This window comes from Oreochromis aureus, linkage group 2, assembly GCF_013358895.1.
Source record: "Oreochromis aureus strain Israel breed Guangdong linkage group 2, ZZ_aureus, whole genome shotgun sequence".
Lineage (NCBI taxonomy): Eukaryota > Metazoa > Chordata > Actinopteri > Cichliformes > Cichlidae > Oreochromis > Oreochromis aureus.
In genome coordinates, this window is record NC_052943.1 from 14815809 (window position 1) to 14838975 (window position 23167).

Consider the following 23167-nt stretch of genomic DNA (forward strand, 5'->3'; position numbering starts at 1 on the left):
CCCTGGGGACTGGCTATTTTTAAAATGCCGGCAAAGCTATTGTTTAACTAAATACCTATTGATCTATGTCAGCTCTGCTCGTGGGGCCACACTGAGGAGGGAATGTTGTTTTGTTTTCACAAACAAGTTACTCGGAATGCTTTAGAGCACTAACTCCATCTTAGCTCAGGCAAGTCCAACCTTTCAGGAAAGACGAGGCTCATTTCTTTTTATTATAATTGATAGTATTACAGACTTTTATAGAGTCTGACCTAATGTTGTTAAATGTGTTCTGGCACAGCAGATGTGTTTGTATTTTTATAATAAAGCTGTTTAAGATGTCATTTTTGCAAAATCTGCACAGTATTAGAGCCTGATCAATGTAGAATTTTTAAGACCATTACTATATTTGGCAGTATAAAAATCTGATGTATCAGCCAGCATATCTTTTTTTTTTCTTTGAGAAACACAAAACATTTCTCACGTGTCAGTATTTATTTCCTTGTTTACGCTCTGCCAGGATGCTCGGATTGCGCTGTTTGTAGCATTCCAGGAGCAACGGGGAAGTTGCAGGTTGCCCTTTGTTAGAAAAACTGTTCAATGTCAACACCCAAAGAGATTGAAGGGTGTTTTTTCCATGTCTTTTTTTTAACTTTTTCTTTTATCTGTCACTATAAATGCAGATACTTAAAAAATAGCTAATGTCTGCCGTTAATATCGGACCAGTGACAAATCAGTCGGGCTCCGTAGTTAGTGAGCCATTAGTCTCGCCAGGAGTTCTACTAAGGTTTCATTAAAATCTAGAAAGGGTAAGGTGGAGGTAAATGTGTTTTCTTTCTGTGAGATCAGGACGGAATCCCAGTGTTAGTATTTTCCTTTTTGCGAGCAAAGTTGACTGCTTAAGTTTGAGAGTGACTACTCTGCACTGCGAATGAGTTTGCAGTGATTATATGTTGCATATCATTGCAACATCATTGTTGGTACTCCTGCAATCAGCAAGCTCAGATCTGCCTTTTGACAGTTGTGCTGTGATATACACATTGGCAGCCTACAACACTTCCCATAAATATTTCACAAGAGATTAAGGAAACTAAATTTATCAAACGGCTGTCAGGGCTCATTCATTGTGCTATCAATCAGCATGTCTTTTCACCCTTAACAATAATAAGATTTCCCATCTTGAGAATGAACAAATGATCGCTTATCAGTGATAAATAGAGCTAATCAAACAAATAGAGCTATAAGCTGCTGACATTTCAACGCATGGAGCATGCTGAGCCAATCGAATGGCAGCCAAGGAAAACAATGGCTCATATTCACCTCCCCTTCGAAGGAAATGCCAAACATTACAGTGCTGTATAAATAGAAGCTTCTGACTTTGTAGAGCATGATAGAGGACAGGAACCCCCTCCCTGGGGTCACAGTCATGGCAAGGTCTCCCACCTCTCCTCCCTTCTCCATTCTCTGTCTTTATTGCTCTGTTTGTTTTCATTCTGAGTGAGTGATTTATTTTTGTTCTGATTTCTTTTGACCTCACTGTGGGGTGTTTTTTTTTTTTCTTTTTCATATTTTTTGGTTTACTTCTGTAGTTCATATTTCTTTCTCCCTCACACCCAGCAACCATGAATAACTGAACATCCTAGTAACACTTTACAGACACCTCCTGGTTTATTAATGAAACCATCTACTACAGTAGAACTGGCAAATGGCCCTCCAGGATGCATTATGTTTTGGGGGAGTGTATGGACTTTGAACTAAAGTGACCCACGCAGTCTGTTCTCACTGCAATTCAGTTTAACGGTCATGAAAAACTTCCCGTTTGCATTTAGATAAATGCAGCTTATGCACATCTGGGAAAACAAGGCCCTCCAATGTGCAGCATGCAGTGTCGCATTAAAGGTGGCACTTCTTTCTGTACAGAGGAAACAGAAAAAATCAAATAATTCTATTTGCCATTTCACACTGTTTTTTTCCATCCACCTAACTGAGACCGGAGAAAGAAAGAAAGAAAGAGTGATCCTTAAAACAAGGTTAGTTGCTCTGTCTGTAAGTGATGGGGTTACAGATGATTCAGCTGAGATAACTCCAACAGGTCTTCAATCTGTACTGCCTTTTGAATCAGGCGTATAAATTTATTTCCTTCTGTTTGCAGGCTCCACAAACAGCCTGAAAGACCGAACACCAGCTGCTGGTCGCGGCAGATTTAGGAAACTGCATGCACATGTGGCAACACATAACCACAAGGACACACACATTCACCAGAAAGGCATTTTGTGTTTGGAGCTTTGTGTTTCTTTATCTCAGTCTTATCATGACGCACTGCCAGAATCTGTAGCTGTAGCTGCAAGGGTATAGTTTGTTCTCCTGAAAAATGTTGGTTTTTATCTTGCAAAATTACTACGTTGAAGAGGAGAGCAGCTCCAACTGTGATTTTCAAGTAGTCAAATCCATTGTAGTTCAATAGGACAGCTTATTAGTATTATTTTGTTCCCCTTAGAGAGATTTCTTAAGAACAAAAGCTGTCATATAAGCTGTCAGGACTTATTGACCTGGGTATCTGACTACTAGAATCAATAACACCAGCACGGATAACATCATTTACTGGTATAGCTTGACAAGATGTTGATAAAGTGGCGGGCACCTTACGGATCACTTATCCTTCTCATTTAGAGCACAAATAGCATGCGCTTTAAGCTGTCAGCTGTTTTCACAATGGGAAAACTTTTCACAAATATATCGTCAATCTTCATACAGAGGCCTATTGTTTTCTTGACAGTTTTTCCAGTCTCATATAGGTATACAGGGGCCAAGAATGCAATTTCCAGCATAAAAGATCCTCTTTTCAGAAGCTCAGAGTGTCGCTTATGTGGTGCGTAGATTGCTTTTTCACACGATGCGAAGTAAATTACCATATTTATAGAAAATTCCAGTAAAAGGTAAGCCATTAACTTGGCGCTGTGCTGTTGCGCACACAGAGTCAAATAAAAATATAGAAAAATTGAAGAAGAATTGGTGTCAAGTGTCAGCGGAGGCAAGTTTGTTTGCTTTCCAGCAGACAAACTTGGAAGAACAATAGATTTCCTTGGATTCTGCATTGTGTGCCTATGAATCATTCACTCGTTTTGCGTCATTTTCGCTTCACGAATGCATGTATGGGGCATTGTTTCACTCCAAGATATTCATTATTGTGGATTGCTGGTAAGTCCTAAAAGATAAAACAGAACTCTTTCGCAGTGTTTCCAGGGAACTGGCTTTGAAAATGTTACCTAAGAAGAAAGTATATTTCAGAATTTAAAACTTTTTTTTTAAGTAAGGTAGGGAGAAGATGGTATTGAAACTAAATAAAACAGTGAGGATAAGACAGACCAGCTTCTTACCTGATGAGCCTGATTGTCAAGGTCAGTCGTTAACAACATAAACACTTGCGAGTGGATTGAACCCTGCTTACTTATTATATTTCTGCTTTTGTTGACTGTTAGTGGTATCTCTGTTCCCTCTCTCTATTTCTTCTTTGCTCTCACCACATGCCGCTGCGTCTAAATATCTAATAAGCCGTTCTGCCAACTTCTGATCCTTGGGTTTGTTCTCACCTGGGCAAATGCACATGAATAATGGAAGCAGCATGAAGAGAGGCAGGGGCCTGGTTGCTCCAGTGTTGTGTTGAGGCCTGATAAGGCTCTCTACCACAGCAAAAGAGCCTCGGAGAGCTGATGAGACGACGTCTGACACTATTAACTTTATTACCCACAGGCTGCCAAGCTGTAACAGGCAGAAGTATTAAGCAGAGAGTTAAGGATAGGAGGTGTGCTCTATTCACTGTCACAACTCTGTGAAAATCTCATTTCAGTCTGCTTTCATGTATAAATACATTAAACCAATTAGCAAGCCTGGCTCAGGCTTGGACTTAACAAGAGTTGATTGTTTATTTTATTTTCAGTGTCTTGCATCAGTAAATGTCCTTCACACAATAGAGCCCTCATCAGCACTGCTGACAGCAAAACAAATATGGTTATGAAAATGAGTGCTGCTGAAACATGTGCACCCAGAGCAGTCAACATTAACCAGCATTTTAACATGTGGATAAAACAAACACTAGTTAAACACTGACACTTCAGTGTAGCATCTGATTGACAAACTACACCACGTTGGGAGGCAGATGGTGTAGTAGTGGCCTAAACTAATGGACTTTATTCCAGAATGCAGGTGTTTGTGTCCCATCTAGGACTCTTGTCTGGTTAGGCTTAGGTCAAAAAACTTACTGATTGGGTTTAGGAAAAGATTATGTTTTGGATTAAAATGCAAACTTGTTTTAGCTTCTTCAATAGCACTATAACAAATTCCTTGACTGTGACAACACCAGCAAAGAACATTTGGCTGATAAGATAAGATAAGATAACCTTTATTAGTCCCACACGTGGGAAATTTGTGTGGTATCCCTGTGTCTTCATAACATTATGGGACTATTCTAGTCTGTCAAAGTACCCCGTACATTACAATCTAACGATGCATGATTTCACCTACCTGTAGGACAGATTCCCCTGTCCTACAGGTAGGTGAACAAATGACAAATCCTAAAGAAAGGTAATAAAATAGCTTGATAAAAGTGTATAAGAACAGGAAATGAAAAATAACAGTTAAATTGCATTAAAAAACATACCGCATTTTCACCTTTTAGCCCTATTTCTTCCTCTTCTACACACAAAGACGTGCTGTGTTGACAAACAATTGTTCTATATCTACAGTACATGTTATGAGTATATGCTGTTGTTACTAATGATAAATTATACCAATGTCTGCAAGTTAATTTGGATGCCATTAAGCACATTAATAACTAAGCCTAAACACCGTTTTTCAATGCTACCGGCTTAATTTATGCTGAAATGCTGGCACTATTATGACTTATTCCATAAAGTATTAATAATGAGTTTCCACAAGATCCGCTGAGGGTTAGTGAGGTGAACTGTGATAACCTCTTCTCTGAGTCCCAGGCATATTTTCTCAAACAAAGGAACTGACATTGGTAAACTGGGAATGGCAAAGTTAACTGGCAGTGAGCTACTGCCCTTACTGGTGCCCTGTGCAGGCTGAATTTGAGGCCTGTCAGGTGCTTGATAAGCAATTAAAAAATGATTCAAATAAAAAATATTGGTTTTGCATTTGAACCAAGTTTTGACATTAAAATAATTGCTGTGTAGTATTCACTTTGTAGATGTAGGCTCTTTGCTGAAAACGTTTCCCAGTCTGCAAGCGATAGACCCACGGAGAAGTGACGTAGATTTATTTTGAAACTAGTTCTGGAGTCGTTGCTGTCTCAACTGTAGCAGTGAGGGGGTTAAGTTTAAGTCCGTCTGCTCAACTGCACTGAATGTGAAATGGAAACACCAGCTTGGCTGGATTACTGTTTACATTCTATGAATAGGAATCACATGTTTGATGAAACCGGCCTGCTCTGAGGTCTGCTGCAGAGAGGAAAAAGCAGGAATGAAAGGGAGGAAGAGAGAGGAAAAACTGAGCCTGTGGAGGTGGGCGGAAGAGTGAGAGTCAGAGGAAGAAGGGATGAAAACATGATAAAAATGAAGGCTCGACTTGATGGTCTAAACATTTATTATTATCCCAAGAAGAAGCTCACTGAGGCACACGGCATGTGTTGCTTGATCCCACTTATATAATCATATGTACGGTTTTGGTGTGTTCAGGTCAACTTGAGGGCTCTTACATTTGGAGCTGCCGTATTTCCTTTTTCTAAAATAATGAATAAGTCTCTTGATTTCTGGCACAAGTCATCAGTAACCGGTCGTGACATGTGTCATATGCGTGGGGTATTTTTTAACCTTGTTAAAATTAATTGCCCACTAAAATGTCAGCATTTCAGTCCACTAATGCAACTGAATTCCACTGAATCCACTCAAACAAAGTCCTGTTTCTTTCTGGTTTAAATGCTTAGCTGAGGTGATTATGGTAAATGCCATGGGAAGGGCCTGAGAGTCGTGTTTGCTAACACTGCTGCTAATGAAAGCAGTCATACAGCCGTGTTATGTTGGGTTGCTGTTTTCCGTCCTGCTAATTTGTGCACCCTCGCCAAAGTGTGTGGGGCTTTGTGATTTAGCACCGCGCAAACAGGCCAGCCATTCTCTGTAAAAACATGCGTGTTGGCTCCAGGCGTGACATTTGGTTACGCCGTAAAAGTCATGAATGAAATGTCCTTGTTGACGTGAGAAAGGCACTATGCAGAGCCTGAGAGAGAGAGAGAGATCAAGCTTCCACCTTGTTGTGCCACGTTTAAGCAATTTTCCTGCTCCATAAAAATTTCAGGCTTCATTTTCCTTCCAAAACTAAAGTATAATTTTCTTGGATGGACTGAATCACACACAAAAACATATTATTTATCATCTAGCTGCATTAAAATGCCATAAAAGGCACTAATACCACAAACACAGGTGAAAGGTCCAGGTCATTGAGTCAGATTAGCCGAGCTGATGCCGAGAATGTCGTGTCGAAGGCACCCACCTGTCTGTCAAAGCAGCCACACACACGATAATATATAACTCTAAGCCTCCTAATGCAATTCAAATGGGTAACTTATCAAACTATTCACCCTCCTCCACTTTGCAGTGAGCTTGAACTTTTCTCCCTCCTACTCTTTTTTCAAGCAGTATAAGTGATTAGCAAAAGGGTTTTGAGAACCATTTCTAATCATTAGGAACGTTTTGTGTGATGTGACAGCATTGTTGCCATGCACATGTTGTGGGTTTTTCTTTCTTTCTCCAGCATCCCACGGGGATAAACATGCCAGTGTCTCACGGTGTGTTTTCTAAAGCCCTTCCAAAAGGAAGACCGCTGAACCCCTGGTGTTGTTGTTTACTGCTGTCTTGCTCTCTGTAGCCTCAAACCTCAACCATGTGATTTTTCTGCTCCGCTTCCTTTTGCTGTGATAAGCCTGTGATCGACAGCCTCTGGCGATAGATAGATTCAAGGGACACTTATAGTACAGAGAGTAGCGGGAGTGCAGGTGGGGGATTGTGTGGGGGTGTGCGGGTTTTGTAAACACTGTCAATCTGACAATGAAAAGTGGCGATTCACTGCAGATTGTCACAGTGTGTCAGTTGCATCAGTGAAAGCAGCTTGCGCTGGAGTAGGAACCGAGAGCTAAAAGAGCATCTTATTATGTTTTTTTTAATATATATAATATATGTTTGATTGCATCTGTCATTAGCATGTTTTCTCTCCATATTTGCAAGGAGATGACGCTTTGCTAGATTTGAATGACACCAGAAAGTAGCGTCGTTATAAACATAATAACGACCGCTCGTCTGTGGTGTCCACATCTGTCCCTCATTCTGCTCTCATTCTCAAAGAACGTGTTTGATAGATGTTTAGCATCTGTCTCGCCTGCGCCTTTCCTTTGTGTCTCTATAAGTGCTGCAGTGGATATGCACTTTTGCCCTTAGGGGAAAGGTCTACGTGTGGTGATTGTTTTTATCTATTACCCCTTCGTTCCATCATCATCAAGTGTCCATTAAGCTCCGTTTTGGCTGTGCAGCTGTGCTGCTACAGTTCACGGGGGAGCAATTTAGTTTTTACCAGTAAATTGTTTGTACAAGGATAATCATCTTTGTTCCGCAAGTGTCATCTCTCCATTCTGATGCGTGAAAACTGAGCTTTTAAATAAACAGCCTCCTTTGTTGCTTTAGTGTAAGATTACGAAGCGACATAAAGCGAGCGTGATGTCAGTGGTTGCTATTTTGGGGCATTTCTTTCAGGTTGTGTCTTCTCCCACATGGACGCTGGATATAAATGCGTGGGAACAGGTTTTACGTATATGTAGATGAAAAATTCAGTCTGCCTTTAAACACATACTAAATCAAATGGTCTCTTCAGGCAGATTAATGAGTCATCAGTTGCGTCCATTTTTTCGTTTTCTCTTTTTCGTTCACTTCATTAATAAAAGCTCTGAGTAAGACCAAAAGATTTTGCTACAGTAGATCAGGATAAGTGCCTTACAGGTTTGTGCCTTTGTGCACATGTGCTTGTTTGAGTTTGTGCGGTACTGTGCGTGTATGCCTGTGATATGAGTGTTTTTGTTGAAGCACTAGCTCAAGCTGTTCTCCTTCCAGATGGGACACTTCACCTTAACAAGAATGGCAGATGAAGAGAGACAACAAGACAGAGAGAGTTTGTGCTTGTAAATGTGGAGCTCTGGCTGTGTGTGCTTATGATTTTGTGGATGTGTGTGTGTACGTGCATCTGTGTGTGTGTGTGTGTGTGTGTGTGTGTGTGTGTGTGCGTGCCAGCCTGTCTGCAGAGCAGCCGCCTTTACCATGAGGCTAGCAATTGAGTCCCTTAGTGACTCCCATCATAGCCAGCATTGTTTTCCCAGAGTGACATAGCTAAAGCTTAATGGGGCTGTTGATGGTGTGTTAAAGCTTGGTGTTAATTATAACACCATGCTCCGTTAAACACAGTCACATTAGCATCAGCATAAGGAACACTGCTGAGCTCTGTCCTAGGGAATAAAGTGACACTGCTGATTCAGTCAACAGTTGAATTAAAGGTTGATAAAAATATGCAGTTTAATGGTCATGCACTCATATGCGATCTGATGTGCTCAATAATTGAGGGTTCAGACTCTGTTTTATGGATGTCACGGTGCTAGAATTTCAAAGTCGAAACTGATGCCCAGGAACATGTGCAATACGCAATATTTTTATACCAAAAAAGGGGAAAAGAATAAAAAGAATTAAGAGGCTTTTTTAAAGTAAAAATTAGATAAGGCTGTCTGACTGATTCCGGTGACTCGGCAGAAGATTTCATTGCTGATCAAATCAGATTTAGCGAATGCCACTGTTTCTTTCTGGTTGCTGGTAGACTTTTCTCAGCTTTAGACTGGGATTTTAAGAGAGCATAGCACTTTTTAGATACAAACAACCGTTTGTCCGGTTAAATGAACACCATCTATTAATGTTACCGACAGGCAAGACTGATAACGTTTGCTGCGCGGCTCCCACATTATCGTTATCATTTTATTACTACCTGAGCTGCTAGTGAGAGGAGGGACTTTGTGCCTGGTTGTCTGCAGCGGTGCAGTGTGCAACTGTGTATCATCTGGAGGAGGCGAAGGCAACACTGTCGGTGTCAATACTGCTGCAAATGAGTATCTAATCCGATTTGCTGTTAGTATTGATTAGCATCTGAAAACCAATTTTCTTTTGTTAGTTATTATGCAGCGCTCTTGACAGATTTACATTCCTAAAGTGTCTTTGCAGAGTGACTTATAGTTTATTTCCGTGAGAAAGGAACCGTGCCTGTTGTGTGACTTCTCCTTAGTTTAATTTGTCAAATACTGCTGATGAAAAAGGATGAAATGCAGTAACAGATATCCTGATTGACTATATATTACTACTAGTGATAATACTGATATATGATAAGACAGGAGGCAAAGTTGGAGCGGGCCGAGTAGAAGGTGTTAATAATTTCACTGGGAGTGAGCAGGATGGACAAGATTAGAAGTGAGTGTATCAGAGTGACGGCTCAGGTTGAGCGGTTTGGAGACAAAGTAGAGAGGTAAGGCTGAAATGGTTTGGACATGTGCAGAGGAGGGATAGTGGATACACTGGATGAAGGACACTGAATATGGAGCTGTCAGCCAGGAGGAAAAGAGAAAGACCTCAGAGGAGGTTCGAGGTGTAGTGAAGGAGGACAGTGTGACAGAAGCGCATGCTAGGTACATGGCGAGATGGAGGCAGATGATCTGCTGTGACTGATCATCTGTGCGTGTCCGTGCAGAGCCATTTAATGAATGTGTGCACCCTTTCCTGATGTTGATTTATATCACTGAAACAGTCAGTGCAGCTGATATGTTGCTTGCCCTGTTTCTGTTCTACTAGTAGAAATCTAATATTTTATATTTCTTTCCAGACACAAATAAAAAGGTCAGCTTTGATTTGTAACTGGCTGTTATATGTAGCGTCAAAGCTAAAGACTTATGTCTCATATGTCATTTGATTTGCAAACTTGGGGCCAGCAACCTTCACTGCCATCAACAGGTTCTGGAAGTTGGAAAATGTCCTTACCTCACTGCATAACCTCCCTCCTGCATCCCATTTCTCTAGATATTTCCAGTAATCTACCTTTTTTGTTATCGAGCTGATACGGGAGATAGATTTGTCCTGCTGTTGGCATGACAAAGCCAAACATTATGTTGGTGCACTCAGTGGTGCCTCGCTGCTAAACGGGCTTTTTCTTTATACCAGATACAGCCGGGCGATGCGATAACAACCTCATACAGTACCTGATAAATAACAGCCAAGGTGAAATATTGGAGGAGGATATTAGGCGCATGTACATGTGTAAATACAGCATACTCACAGACTCATACCTGAAATGTATTTTCCCATACACGCTCAACTTATTCGCACACAAGCAGATGCCCTTTGCCTTTTATCAGCATAATATCTGCATGATTGGCTGAGGCCAGTTATTTATTTCTTTTCCAGATAATGAATTTTGTAACAAAGCAGCTGCATGCATATAACTGCTTTCTTCATCTGAGTGCCTTTCCCAGGCACTGCAACAACTGCTTAAATCATGTTTGCTTTCAACACAGCTCAGTGTTGGGGCATTGTTTCTGGTGCCGCAGAAGAGGTGCAGACTTTCGGGAGTGCAAGCGAGTTTAAGCCTTTGAGCTCCCTTTTTCAGTTTGTTTTGTTTTTGTTTTTTTGGCTCATCTTCAGCTGTTCTATTTTGCCGTTTCCAGAGATTAGACATGGTTTATAATTTTACAATTCTGTAGAAATGATACTAATTGGACACTACCAAGTTAGAACGGAGTCTTTGCACATTGATGTTGTTACACGTGGGCCGGGGTGGCCACAGGTCACTCCTCGATTCAACATGCTTTGACAGGAAGCTGTGAACTTTATTTTCCCTCTGCAGTCAGGCTTAACTGGTTGCATTCATAACAACAACTGATTTTAAATGCACTTAGCACAATGCATGCTTTTAGAACATGAACTTGCATCAATAACTTATTTACATTCACGTAATTGTTTCAATACAATCTGCTTGGTTTAGTATCTCTCACGTGAGGAACTCCTACTTTTCTTTGTCAGATGGGACGTGTAATACTTTTTAAAGCTTTTGCAGTTTACACTGCACCAAACCATCTATGAGGCTTTAAAAAATATTCCCCCATGTTTCAAATAACATTGTTTGAATCGACAAAGAGCCGTCAGTGCTTTAAAAAGGCTGTTTGGCAGGCTGTGCTTAAAGTCACTTTTGTCAAGTGATAGTTATTAAGCCTGGAATTCTAGGAAAAACAGCAGGCGGAATGCTCCATAGCTCAATGAAAGTACTGATAAGCGCTTATTGTCAACACTCATGCTCATGAGTTTCATTCACAACACATTCTCACTTTTTTCTTTTTTGCAATGTTGGAGGAAGACTAAGGTAGATCTGTCTAGACCTTACTCGGTCTCCCTTGTGATTCCTGACCTTTCTTCATAGCGTGTTTTAGAGCATCATAATTAGTTACAACCTGCAAAAACACCACAGGGGGAGACGAGGGCAGTCTTTCAGGAACAACCTTGCTCGGTGAAATTGTCACTGTCGGCTTCCTGAGGTTGCATGGTTTAATGCTGCAGTTTCACGGTGCCTGCCTTGTTTCTTTTTAAGGACAGAGAGCCACGGGGGAAGAGAGGGATGGCGGTTATTAGTGATTTCTCATGTCAGTGATTTTAAGGCCACCCAGGGGAGACAGCTTGATAGGCAGGCCGCAAGGTGCTGAGATTTGAAGTGCTTGGAGAACAAGGAGGAGGATCTGAAATCAATTTTCTTGCTTAGCTGTTTTCACCGTTTGCTGCTGCGATCATGCGCTAAAAGTTAAACTTTCCTTGGAGTTGTTGCTTGATAAGTCAAGCTGATCTTACTATAAAAGCTACAAGGTGTCAAGGTGTAAAAGTCCTTCTACAAGTTTCTCTGTCCTCTGCTGCTGGACATCTGTCTCTCCTTTTCTCTGCTGTTCACTCCATTAATTTTAACCTGTTCTTTTGATTCGGTCAGCCTCTGCCTGTCTTCTCTCTTTTTATTTAGCTCTGCAAGAGGAATCGCATCAAAGGTTCCATTGAGGGAAATGAGTTGTGGTGCAAGGAGAGGAGGTCATATTTACAAGCACATGGAAATGTGTGTGTTAGTGGTGTTTTTGCTAAATCTGTCCAGTTCAGTCAAACTTACATGAAGCCACTCACAGTTAGCTCAGGGTAAACGGGTGAATGTGTTCTTGTGTGTATTTCTTCATGCCTTGTTAAATAAAAAAAATGCTTTAATTGTCTGTGCTTTAGAAGTAAAATTATCTTGCCTTCCCTTGCTCAAGAAGAAATATAATTCCTAATTAGAGGCCTTTTTAACTGATAATATCTTGATTTATTCTTCTCATAGGTAATTGGCCAGCTTCCGTGGGATTTGATGTCACCTTTAGATTGGTTCAACTGAAGATGGAAACACTGGAGTCTGAGCTGACCTGCCCGATCTGCCTGGAGTTGTTTGAAGATCCTCTGCTCTTGCCTTGTGCCCACAGTCTGTGCTTTAACTGTGCTCACCGCATCCTGGTGTCTCACTGCTCCACCAGCAAGCCCCTCGAATCCATTTCTGCCTTTCAGTGTCCCACCTGTCGTTACGTCATCACGCTGAATCACCGAGGCCTGGAGGGCCTTAAGCGCAATGTGACGTTGCAGAACATCATTGACCGCTTTCAAAAGGCCTCCCTTAGCGGCCCCAATTCTCCCACCGAGAGCCGTCGCCTGCAGCCGCAGCGACCCTACACCGCCACCATTAGCGGTACAATAGCCGGAACGATTGGCGGCGGCGGTGGCACAAGTGGAGGCAGCGCTCGTAGCAGCCCGGCCACTTCCAGCCACTCCCACCAGCACGCCAACCACACCAATCACATCAACCACACCAACGCTAACCACAGCCCAGCTGTCGTTGCTAAAATGGATCCACGGATCAGCTGCCAGTTCTGTGAGCAGGATCCGCCGCGCGAGGCCGTCAAGACTTGCGTCACATGTGAGGTATCGTACTGTGACCGCTGCCTGCGTGCAACACACCCCAACAAGAAGCCCTTCACCAGCCACCGCTTGGTGGAGCCAGTGCCAGACACCCACATCCGTGGCTTGACCTGCCTGGAGCATGAGAACGAGAAGGTCAACATGTACTGCTTGGTGGATGACCAGCTCATTTGTGCCCTCTGCAAGCTCGTGGGACGCCACAGAGAGCACCAGGTGTCCTCCCTCACTGAACGTTTTGACAAGCTCAAGGTTAGTCCTTAATAAGGTCATCACCAACAATTTCAGTGCACTGCCCTGATTTTGTGTTTTTTCACTTCTGTGTTTGTGGAGTACGGTGAGTCACAACCTGCAACTAATTTGACTAAAAGAATGTGATTTACTGCTAAAGCTGTTCTTGTCTCTACACAGATGTCTCATACAACATGCACCATTTATTATAATACATTTGTTTGCAGTTTGCTACCCAATAAAATCATTAATCCAGTCACTCCTGCCTTGGGAATGGGCAATTTTGTTGACTGTGAACTTTCACTGCCATAAACATTGCATCATACAAAGCCTTTATTCCACAAGAAGGGCAGAAAGACAGATCACAAATAGAGAGAGAGAGAAAGAGCGACAGAGAGGGACAATTGGAATAGTATGCTGGGGAGAAGGGCAGAGAGAGAGAGAAGGAGACCAATAGGGAGGGCTGTCATTATAATAGTCGATGAGCTGGCATTCCCTGTGGCCACTGAGCTTTTTCAGAGGCCATGTGTAAAGACTGGGACTGCTGAATCAGGGTGAAAAACAACAGAGAAAGGCACAAGCTGGAGCTAATTCCATCACTAAAGGCCTAAAGGAGTCAGCATCATTCAGCTGGCCTAAAAACTTTTATCACGAGTTTGTATTGAGCACATATGTGTGTCTTTTGTGTGAGAATCCTTTTCTAAAGAGAAAAATTGTTTTTCTAACTTGTATTTGTTTACTAATGAAGCTATCACTAACTCATACTAGGTGTGTCTTTAGTGGAGACGGTTGATCTGCACTCATACAGCCATGTCAGGACATTTATGTACTGTGGGATGGTATAATAACACCTTAAATTTCTGAAGCAGAGCAGATTAAACTGACAGGTTGAGGGATCTAAATAAAGCAATAGGATGAAGGAAACCTTGCAGCCTCCAAAACTTTAGAAAGTAAGCATTATGTATGCCAATAAATGATTAGCATGTCCTGGTGTCAGAGAGGAGCCTGTCAACTCTCATATTTGTTGGACACGCCCAGTATACATTCACAGAGCTCCATGGCACTACATTTCAGTGTACAGTGCTTAAGTGTATCTCAACACACCAATTCTCCATTCTACATCAATTCAACAACTTTGCTTAACAAGTTAAATGTTTACTAAAGTAGATTTTTAAGGCGAAAGGAGCCAGCTAAAGTAGTTTGAGCACCTGATGACTCATGGATGTCTTACTGGGAGGAAGTCCTGGGGTAGACCCAAGATTGTATCTCTCGGCTGGCCTGGGAACACCTCGGTGTTACCCCGGAAGGTGGTAGAGGCGGCTAGTGAGAGGAAGTTCTGGGCTTCTCTACTTAGGCTGCTCTCTTGACCTGACCCTGGATGAGAAGCAGTAAATGGATGGATGCATTATCAAGGGGGTAGACCACTAAATTAGCAAAATCAAGCGGTGAAACCAGTACTTGTTAGTATTCAATTTGCAGATACTCAATTTGCTGAATTCTTAGTAGCGATTCAGGCTCATGTCTTTGGCCTGTAGACTGTTAGAGATAACTTGACTGGAGATAACTTTGTGCACGTATTTGCCCATACTTTAAACTCATTCCAGGGGTGCATGGGTGTTGCCTTGATTTGATTTTTGTCAAATTGAATTGTGCAGCACTCAGAAAGAAACGAACACCTTAGCAGAAGAGTCGGTGAAGTTTAAGTGCAGTGCTGTAGGTGGATGCTGCGATGTTCCACATAGAAAAAAACGGATGTATTTCAGTGGTCTCACAGCACATTTGGCCTTTGTGTCACTGTACTGTGCAAAAAGGCTGGGCGTAAGAATACATTTCAGGAGACATTGTTAACATTCATGTGCAACAAAAATCCATCTCATCAGGCCTCTGAGGTGAACACAGCACCAGTGATTGCTTTGAATCCATCTATTTGAATTCAGTGAAAATGCAGGTCCACAGTCTGCATTACAGATGAGCGCTGCCAAACTTTGGCTGCCTCCTTCAGTTTTGCACCAGCATGTCAGCCAAATTCCTCCTTTCACAGATTTAACCCTGTGGTGTTTATTTACACTAGTGTTAGCCCGCTCATTCTTTTCAAGCTGTGGGAGAGTTTACTGTAAGTAGTTAGTCCCTCTTCCTTTCCGATTCAAAGCTGGCTGTGGCTCGTTTAAACGTTCCCCAGCCGAGGCTTTGAAGTTTCTTGACTTTGAAATCCTCAATCAAGCCCAAGTCAAGGAGTAGGCCATCCATATTCCAAGCTCCACCTCAGCTCACAAGTGGCAGTAGCAGTTAACTTAAAATCTTCTCCCTGCTCATGACAAGTGCGTGTGACTTCCACTGGTTTGAGTTGAGTTTTTAATCATATGTTACTGATGTTATTGACCAGTCTTCTGCAATGCCCCAGCGAGCCTGGTCGTTAATCAGCGCTACTAAATAATTACACTCAGTTGCCCGTTTGACCCCTAAATCCATCCATTTGATTTTTGACTTCTGAATTAGCCTTCATATTATTTCCTCCTCCTGCTGTGTACGCTGGGAGCTACACTGCCACTCAATAATGTCTTTCACATTAAGGGGGAAAGGTAAGCTTCCCTTGGGCAAGCAGGGTGGATATTATAGGAGCAAAAATGGCAACAAGTGCGAGCACTGTTAAAGCCAGAAATGTGGCACAGCAGAACTGCAGGATAGTGAGTTAATTCTCCAGGCAGCTGTTAAGCAGAGCTCTTGCTTAGAAGCACAGACATCGGTGTCTCATAATCTCCAGATGTCAGTAATAGCATTTTCTTAAAGGACTACAACTTCAAGGTGCTACTCTTTGCATTTTTTGTTTCTGCACATTCGCTGAAATTACTGCTAACGAAGAGATGCTCTGTCATAGCAGTGAATATCTCATCACCTGCTGCTTTGGAAGTGTTTATAGCCGCCTCATTAGAATGTAATTTAGATAAATTTCGTAGCAGCCTAACATCCCCCCTCAGAGGCTGGGTAACCAAATCAAGAAGCTGAAGTGTGCACCCACCACCAGCTTTCAGTCTGGCATGTTTTGATGTGACACTGGAAGGTGATGAAGTCTAAGATGAAAGCACGCGAAAGGTCCACAGCATCAGTGGTTACTGGCCACGGCTTTAGAGGTGTCCATTCCTGTTCTCCATGTTACAAAAGTTCATAGCTTCTGTTGTAATTAATGCCATCAAGTGTGTGTTAATTGAGTTTTGCAACATACTCCTATTACTGCTAAGAGTCATCTTTGCAATATGAAAGGAGCTGGAGGCAACACTTAGCTTCCCTTAGCACGAACACTTATTCTAAGTTTTGAAACACCAGTGAACACAGAAATATTCCAACAAACGACAATTTGTTGGTGATTACCGGTTAAGCTCGTGCTGTCCAGACATAATACATACTGTGTGGTTAAACAGAATGGCTTAACCGGTGCTGGTGAGAGAAAGAGACGGTTTATGTGTCAAGAGTATTTTCCACTTCCAGCATTAAGAGAAGTAGACTTACACAATAACAGCAGGAAAGCTTCTTTGCTCCCAGTAATCAGCCACCATAAGTAGATGGATATCAAATGAATTTTTAAAGTGTATTAAGTCATAACAGCCATAATAGCAGGAAACTTCACCATCAAACACACAGTCAAACAAAAAGGCAGAGAAAAGGAAAACTACTGCCTCTGCAAACAAACGGCGAACTCTACTTTTAAAACAAACCAGTGGATAGAAATACCCTCCTTGTGTTGAGATAATCATGATTCATATTAAACATTACACACACACAAATTCCAAAGAGGTCAGCGATCAGAAATACTGAGGGTAAGTGCTCACCCTACCACTCAGACATGTCTTACATGTTGAATACATGCAGAGATGCATTAATCTATTGCATGGCAGGTTGAATTAAATATGGATCCTTTATAATGGTGATGACAACATAAATTCAATGCATTATTTGGACAAAAGGTTAAAAAAAAATGGTTTTGGAAAATTTTCTAAACATAATTGATCCTATTAATTGCAGAGAAGGTTTTAAAATGTAAGAAGTTACATAGGATACAGAAAAAAAACCTCTGGAAAGTCAATTAAATGACCTTTGTTATTGTTTGGCCCACAAATTCCCTTTTTGGTGACATAAAAACTAGAGGTGAAGAAGTAGCAAAGCCTAAAGATGAAGTTGCAAATCAGCTACACAACCAATTTTCAAAAGGCAAGAGCCTGAGTGAAGCTTAAGCCCAACCAGATGTGTTCATGATGAGCGGTAACACGCTAGATCATACTGTGTTCAACATGTGGTGACTGAAAGGAGCAGATCAAAAAGAAACAAAGACAGAAGGAACTGATGAGAAACGGATTAAATTACAAGTATAAGTCTTCTTCCTCTCAGCTACAAATGCTGGCACTTAATTTACTCACTCTCAGGCTCTTGGATGTTTGAAGTGTGTGCGCTTTAACGTCTAGAAGAGGGAGAATCAGCTGAATTGGCGACGAATCCTATAGCAGCGCTGACATTTGTGACGGACTGTTTAGCTATCTCATGTACTAACGCTACGGCAGTGCTGTTGGTTTTTTTTGTCTCCTATGTGCTTTTGTGTGTACGATGGCCTTCATAGGTCTGCAGGTCTCACATGGAGCTGAACGGGATGATAGTCTGTTATGTACACGAGAAGAATGAAGAAATATGCAAAACATTTCCAAGCGATTATTGGATTAATTCCCGTTTAGGCTCAGGCAAGTCTGTCACCAACCCCACCCTTCCCATCCCTGCTCTCAGACTCTCCCCTCTCTTCATTTTTCTCAGTCCCTGTAGCCTTGCTTCTTTTTCCTTTATCCCCACTGTTTTTCTTCATCCCCCCCACAACCAACATCACACCACCCTTAAATCTTCTATTCCCCAAGCTCCTTTAAGGCACTAACTAACTTTCTTCTGTGCGATGGGTGCATCATGTCAGCTGCTGACTCCACTGCCACTGTATTTACACCCATTTTGCTGTGCTAAATCCAGAGGGAGGCAAGCATATGCATACAGATTTGTCATCCAATCCCATAAAAATCATACCGCACGTAGAACACTATGACTCTTTTACACACACGGTCAGATTTAAAAAATTAGACTTTAGTTTAGCACACCAAATTTGAGGTTATCCCAGCCACTGACTGTAATGATTTTTAGAAGAAATTGAAAGCTGAAATGTCAAGTACTCAGTTGAACTTAAGCGGCCCCAGCTCTCTATTTCTCATACAGTCACATATTTCTTGTTATTCTTGCCTCTCACACAACAGCTCCAACTGTCTCCATCGCTGCCCTCTCACACTGTCAATATAGTTCTCTCACTTCCTCTGCTTTGCATACGGCCAGACAAACATCGTCCTTCCCACCTCCTTTCTGTCACTCTGTTTATCCTCTCCCCCCTCATTGTGCCCCCAGCCCCCCTGTCTTGTTTTAGGTAACACCACTCGTATCCGCCCTCAGTCGCCCACAAACCCACATACACTGCAGCAGCACACTGCTGTGAAGAGGGAGACTCAAAGCCCTCCAGTGTCTTTTTTGTGAGGAAGCGTATTTGATTGCTTTCAAATGCGTGTGCGACTGTATTTACAGGTGTGTGTGTCTGTGTGTGTACGTCTGCAAGTTGTGGCTGTGCATGTGTGTCAAAGCAGATGGTACAAGGTCGAACATGTGAGAAATGATTGGGAGCTGAGTGCATGATGCCATTAGAAATCATGGCTCTATCTGGAGAACAGTGTGAGATGGAGCTCACTTAGTCATGCTGATGGAATCGCCAAGGATGTAGTAGAAAGCTTTTAGTGTCTTTGTGTGCCACTTCTCTGCATTGGTGCCTTAGCGTGCCTATCTGGAAATATGCACCAATGTGTGTCTCGGTGTTTGAGCAAGAGCCTATGCTTTAATACCCATGCAGTGCCAATGCATCATGCATGTGTTGTGAAAGTATGTCACGTCAGCCCATCATAAAATATAGCAGATTATAAAAAGCTCATAAAAATCACTCGCAGCCACTGCATGAGATATCATGTATTTGCACAATACATGCAAAATGAAAAGTGGGATGCTTTTAAAAGCTTTGGTGACAAAATACATAGCAGACAGAGGGTTTATAAGCAACACTACTCATCCCTGAGTTTTTAAGAGCAAGTTACAAACATATCCCTTTAATTTATTCATTAGAAATGGATGCCTCGCTATTTTTCTGCAAAATGAGAGCAGGGTTAAATTGCTTCATTGGATTCATTTTATTCTCACTTAAGGCAGCTGTAGTGTGATACTGATATTCAGTGCATGCTGTCTGAATGGGCAATATGAGGGAATGATGGGGATTTACAATTACTTTCATTATATGGACATTATTTGTTTATGTCTGCAAATGTTTATGTCCTTGATTGTCTAAAATCAAGGACTCCAGATTCAGTACAGTTAATGCACTCATTCACCGCCAACCAAACTGTGTTTTCTCTGTAAATTACACCGCAAACTGAGTCAATTTTGTTTTTCTTAACATGAAATGAGCGATGTTTGTGCTTGATCTGGGAGCCTTAAATTATATCTTTGTATTGAGTGTTTAGAGTCCCTGGAACTAAATATTGTTTCAGTTGAGGTGTGGGTTATTGATTTTCCCAAGGGCCCACATGAGAAACTATGATTGTTATGGAGGGTCATACCAATAAGCTGAACTCACTTCTATTAATTTCACGTGTTTATAAGCTTTCTAGTCAGCCTTCCACAACAGTTTCAGTTTCTCACGTGGGCCCTTAGAAAAATCAATCGCCCACCCCTGTTTTAAGGTATCCTTCCAAGAATGAAAATCCATCATAAATTCTACATTTTTCTATTCTAAAAATCGTCCATTTCAAAACTTAGCACAAAGTATTTAGAGCTAATTTTTACCTCTCTTTCATCACCCTCCCCTCACCCCCTTATTTATTTTTACATTTTTACTAGTTACAAGGCTTAAAAACTGGAATTGAGGCACTTGAAGGCTTGTGCGTATTTTAGGGTAAAGCTGTAAGAAGCTGACAGCGTAGCAGAGCTTAGCCGAGACTTTGACACTTTTGACACTCAAGGAAAATCATTTTAACTAAGCAGCTGATAAACACAGCTTCTGGGTCTCTGTAGCTTCTGCCATATAAACATATATATATATATATGTGTGTGTGTACTCAAAGTGTTTTTATCCAGAGAAGAACAAGTTTTGTGCATGCTGTGTCTCCTCTTTAAATAAGTGACCTTAATTTATTACTGTAGCTATATATATGTGTGTCTGTGTGTATAACTCTGTCGTAATGCACGTCAGATTATAAACACATTAGTATTTATGTATTTTAGTCACATGGCTGGCAGCAGTGCACCTCAACATAAGAGGATTCAATGTTTTATCAACAGTGGAAAGTCATCTGGCTCTGCTGATCTTATTTTCCACCGGCTTCGAAGTGTTTCATTCCAACTTTTCATATAGCGCCACATTATTTCCCTACAATATATGATGAGTCAGGGCTTTCTGGTATTAATCTGCAAAAATCTGTGGCACATGATCCCATTTATATGAGGAAAAGTGAAGGGCTCTGCTAGATGAAGTTGATGACAAATGCAGTTTATAAGAGTTATTATAAGGCTTGATAGAAAAAAAATTACAGTTCAGTATCTCTGGGAACTCTGTAAAACCATGAAGGATTGACGACACTGGACGATTTTAATTTTTATCAGTCAAATCATTAAATCACATGTGCCTGGAGTTTCCTGAAGCTATTTTGGCTTCTGGCTCAGCAACAATGGACAAGACAAGACAGCATAACAGGAATATTTATGCGGAATCTGGAATGTCAGCATCCACTCCGCACACACAGATATATTGGAGTTTGATATTTGAGTGAACATGGGTTTACACACAAAGGCACATTGAGTCGATGACTGGTTTTTGTTTTGGTGGCTGTGCGCACACACTTCCTTATTGCACGTTCTGTCTGCATATGTGCTATTGTCAGGCTTCCAAGCAGGAATAGCAAGTCACAACTGGAGTGATATTTGGTTTGAACTAATGACACCAGTAGGAGATGACCGTCACGTCTTTAATGGCCTGAGGACAAAAGGGACCTCCAAGTCATCTCCAGACTAAAAATACCTGAATTATCTGTGAGGTGGAACATCCAGGAGAGAATCAGCTTAGTTTGATGTTAGTTTTTACTATGTATTTAATTCCATTTTCTACATGTTTACATGTTTGCCATGTTATAGAAGTTATAAAAAACAAAAATGAGAGAAAGAAAATGGGAAATAGGTGCGGTGATTTCTGCAAATACACATGGAAAATGAAGACTTATGACCACCTATGTTCTTCAACACAGTTTGAATACTTTGTCAGTTCTTTAACCTCCTAAGGCCCGAACTCTTTCATGGCATGCAGTTTTAATTTCTCTTTGCTATTTGGGCTAATGGGCACCTGATGAATGTAAAAACAAAGAATAACCAGATTTCTTTTGCCTGATTTTCGTTTCTGAGAAAAATGAGATCCACATATGAGGACATTCATTTTAAATTTCGATAAAACAGTGGCAGAATAAATTCTTCGTAAGTGGATATCAGGCCCTTGTAGAGCAAAATGTAGTATTTTGGTCCAGACGACCCAAAATGCTTCATTATGCTTCAATAATATTGAGGTCACAGGTTGCAGCACCAAACCACGACAGAGCCTCCACTGTGTTTCATAGATGGTTGAAGACACTCACCGTTATATCTCTTTCCTGATTTGATCTAAAGTTTTCACATTTGGATTCAGCACTCCATAAGGCCTGTCGCCACTGATTTTCAGTCCAGTTCTTGTGTATTTTGTATAATACCTTCTTTAAGAACGGCTTCTTGACAGTCACACTTCCACTGAGACCATTTCCGATGAGGCTTCATTGAACAGTAAACGGATCAGCTGAAGGGCCAGATGCATTTCTCATATCCTGTTTCAGACTTTTGCCAGATATTTTCCTTTTTCCTGAGTACATGACTTTAAGATACTGTTACAGGTGCTGTAGGCCAGCCATTTCTTTTGTCCTGCACTTGTTCAGTTTCTTTGAATTTTTACAGGGGCAAATTACACACCATGCAGAGAGATACCAAGTTTTCAGCTAAAACAGTAACTCCTTTGACTGTGATTGGGAGGCTCTTTTATGATCCTAATAATGCCCTAGTGTTACCTGTACCCTTGGAAGTGGTCCTGAGGGTCATTAACCTACTATTGATCATATATGTTGTCAAAAGAGCCAAAGTATTAAAAAAAAAAAAAAAAACGTAGGTCATTCCTGTCACCGGGGCCAACAGGTGAAACCTCTGTGAGGCATCGTGGCCCCACCCCAGTGTTTACATTTTGGAAAGAGAAGAGAGATAGTTTGAGTGAGAAGGTAAGGAGACAACCAACATCTACTGTGAACAATGATTGTTGAACAGAGGTGGTGGCTTATGACACCAACTATTAGCCACTTACAATACAGTGCTGAGATCCATTTCCAGGCATTTCAACTCTTATTTACACCTTGCCTCAGATGACCTCAATAGCTCACATAATGGAAGGGTGGGGCAATGTCTCACAGAGGTTCCACCTGTCAACCCCGGTGACAGAAATGACCCGCATGTTTTTGCACACGTTGTGTTATTGTCATGGCTGTGTGCAGACAGGCAGGATGATAGAAACAAGAGCAAGACTCACGGAGGCAAAAGTAAACTCAAAAATCATCACCTTTATTGCTGGCACGAGCGAGTACAAAACAGAACTGGAAAACCTAGAACAGCAGGGGAAGTCGCAGACACTAAATACAAGAGGTGAACAGGACCAAGAGGAAACAGCTGGGAGACACGCTGACACTAATTACACAGACGAGACTGGGGAGAGCAAAACAGAACGTTAC

The 23167-nt window shown here is 41.5% G+C and overlaps 1 protein-coding gene across 6 annotated transcripts in view; it reads left to right on the plus strand.

Annotated features, from left to right (window-relative positions):
- The window catches only part of mid2 (midline 2), a 155265-nt gene that overhangs the window by 57209 nt on the left and 74889 nt on the right, over window positions 1–23167 (plus strand). For all 6 annotated transcript variants that reach the window (XM_039618942.1, XM_039618952.1, XM_031752906.2 and 3 more), the window contains one exon: window positions 12412–13289. In XM_039618942.1, the coding sequence (XP_039474876.1) occupies window positions 12468–13289 (822 nt within the window). In that variant the 5' untranslated portion in view covers window positions 12412–12467. The remainder of the gene's footprint in view (window positions 1–12411; window positions 13290–23167) is intronic.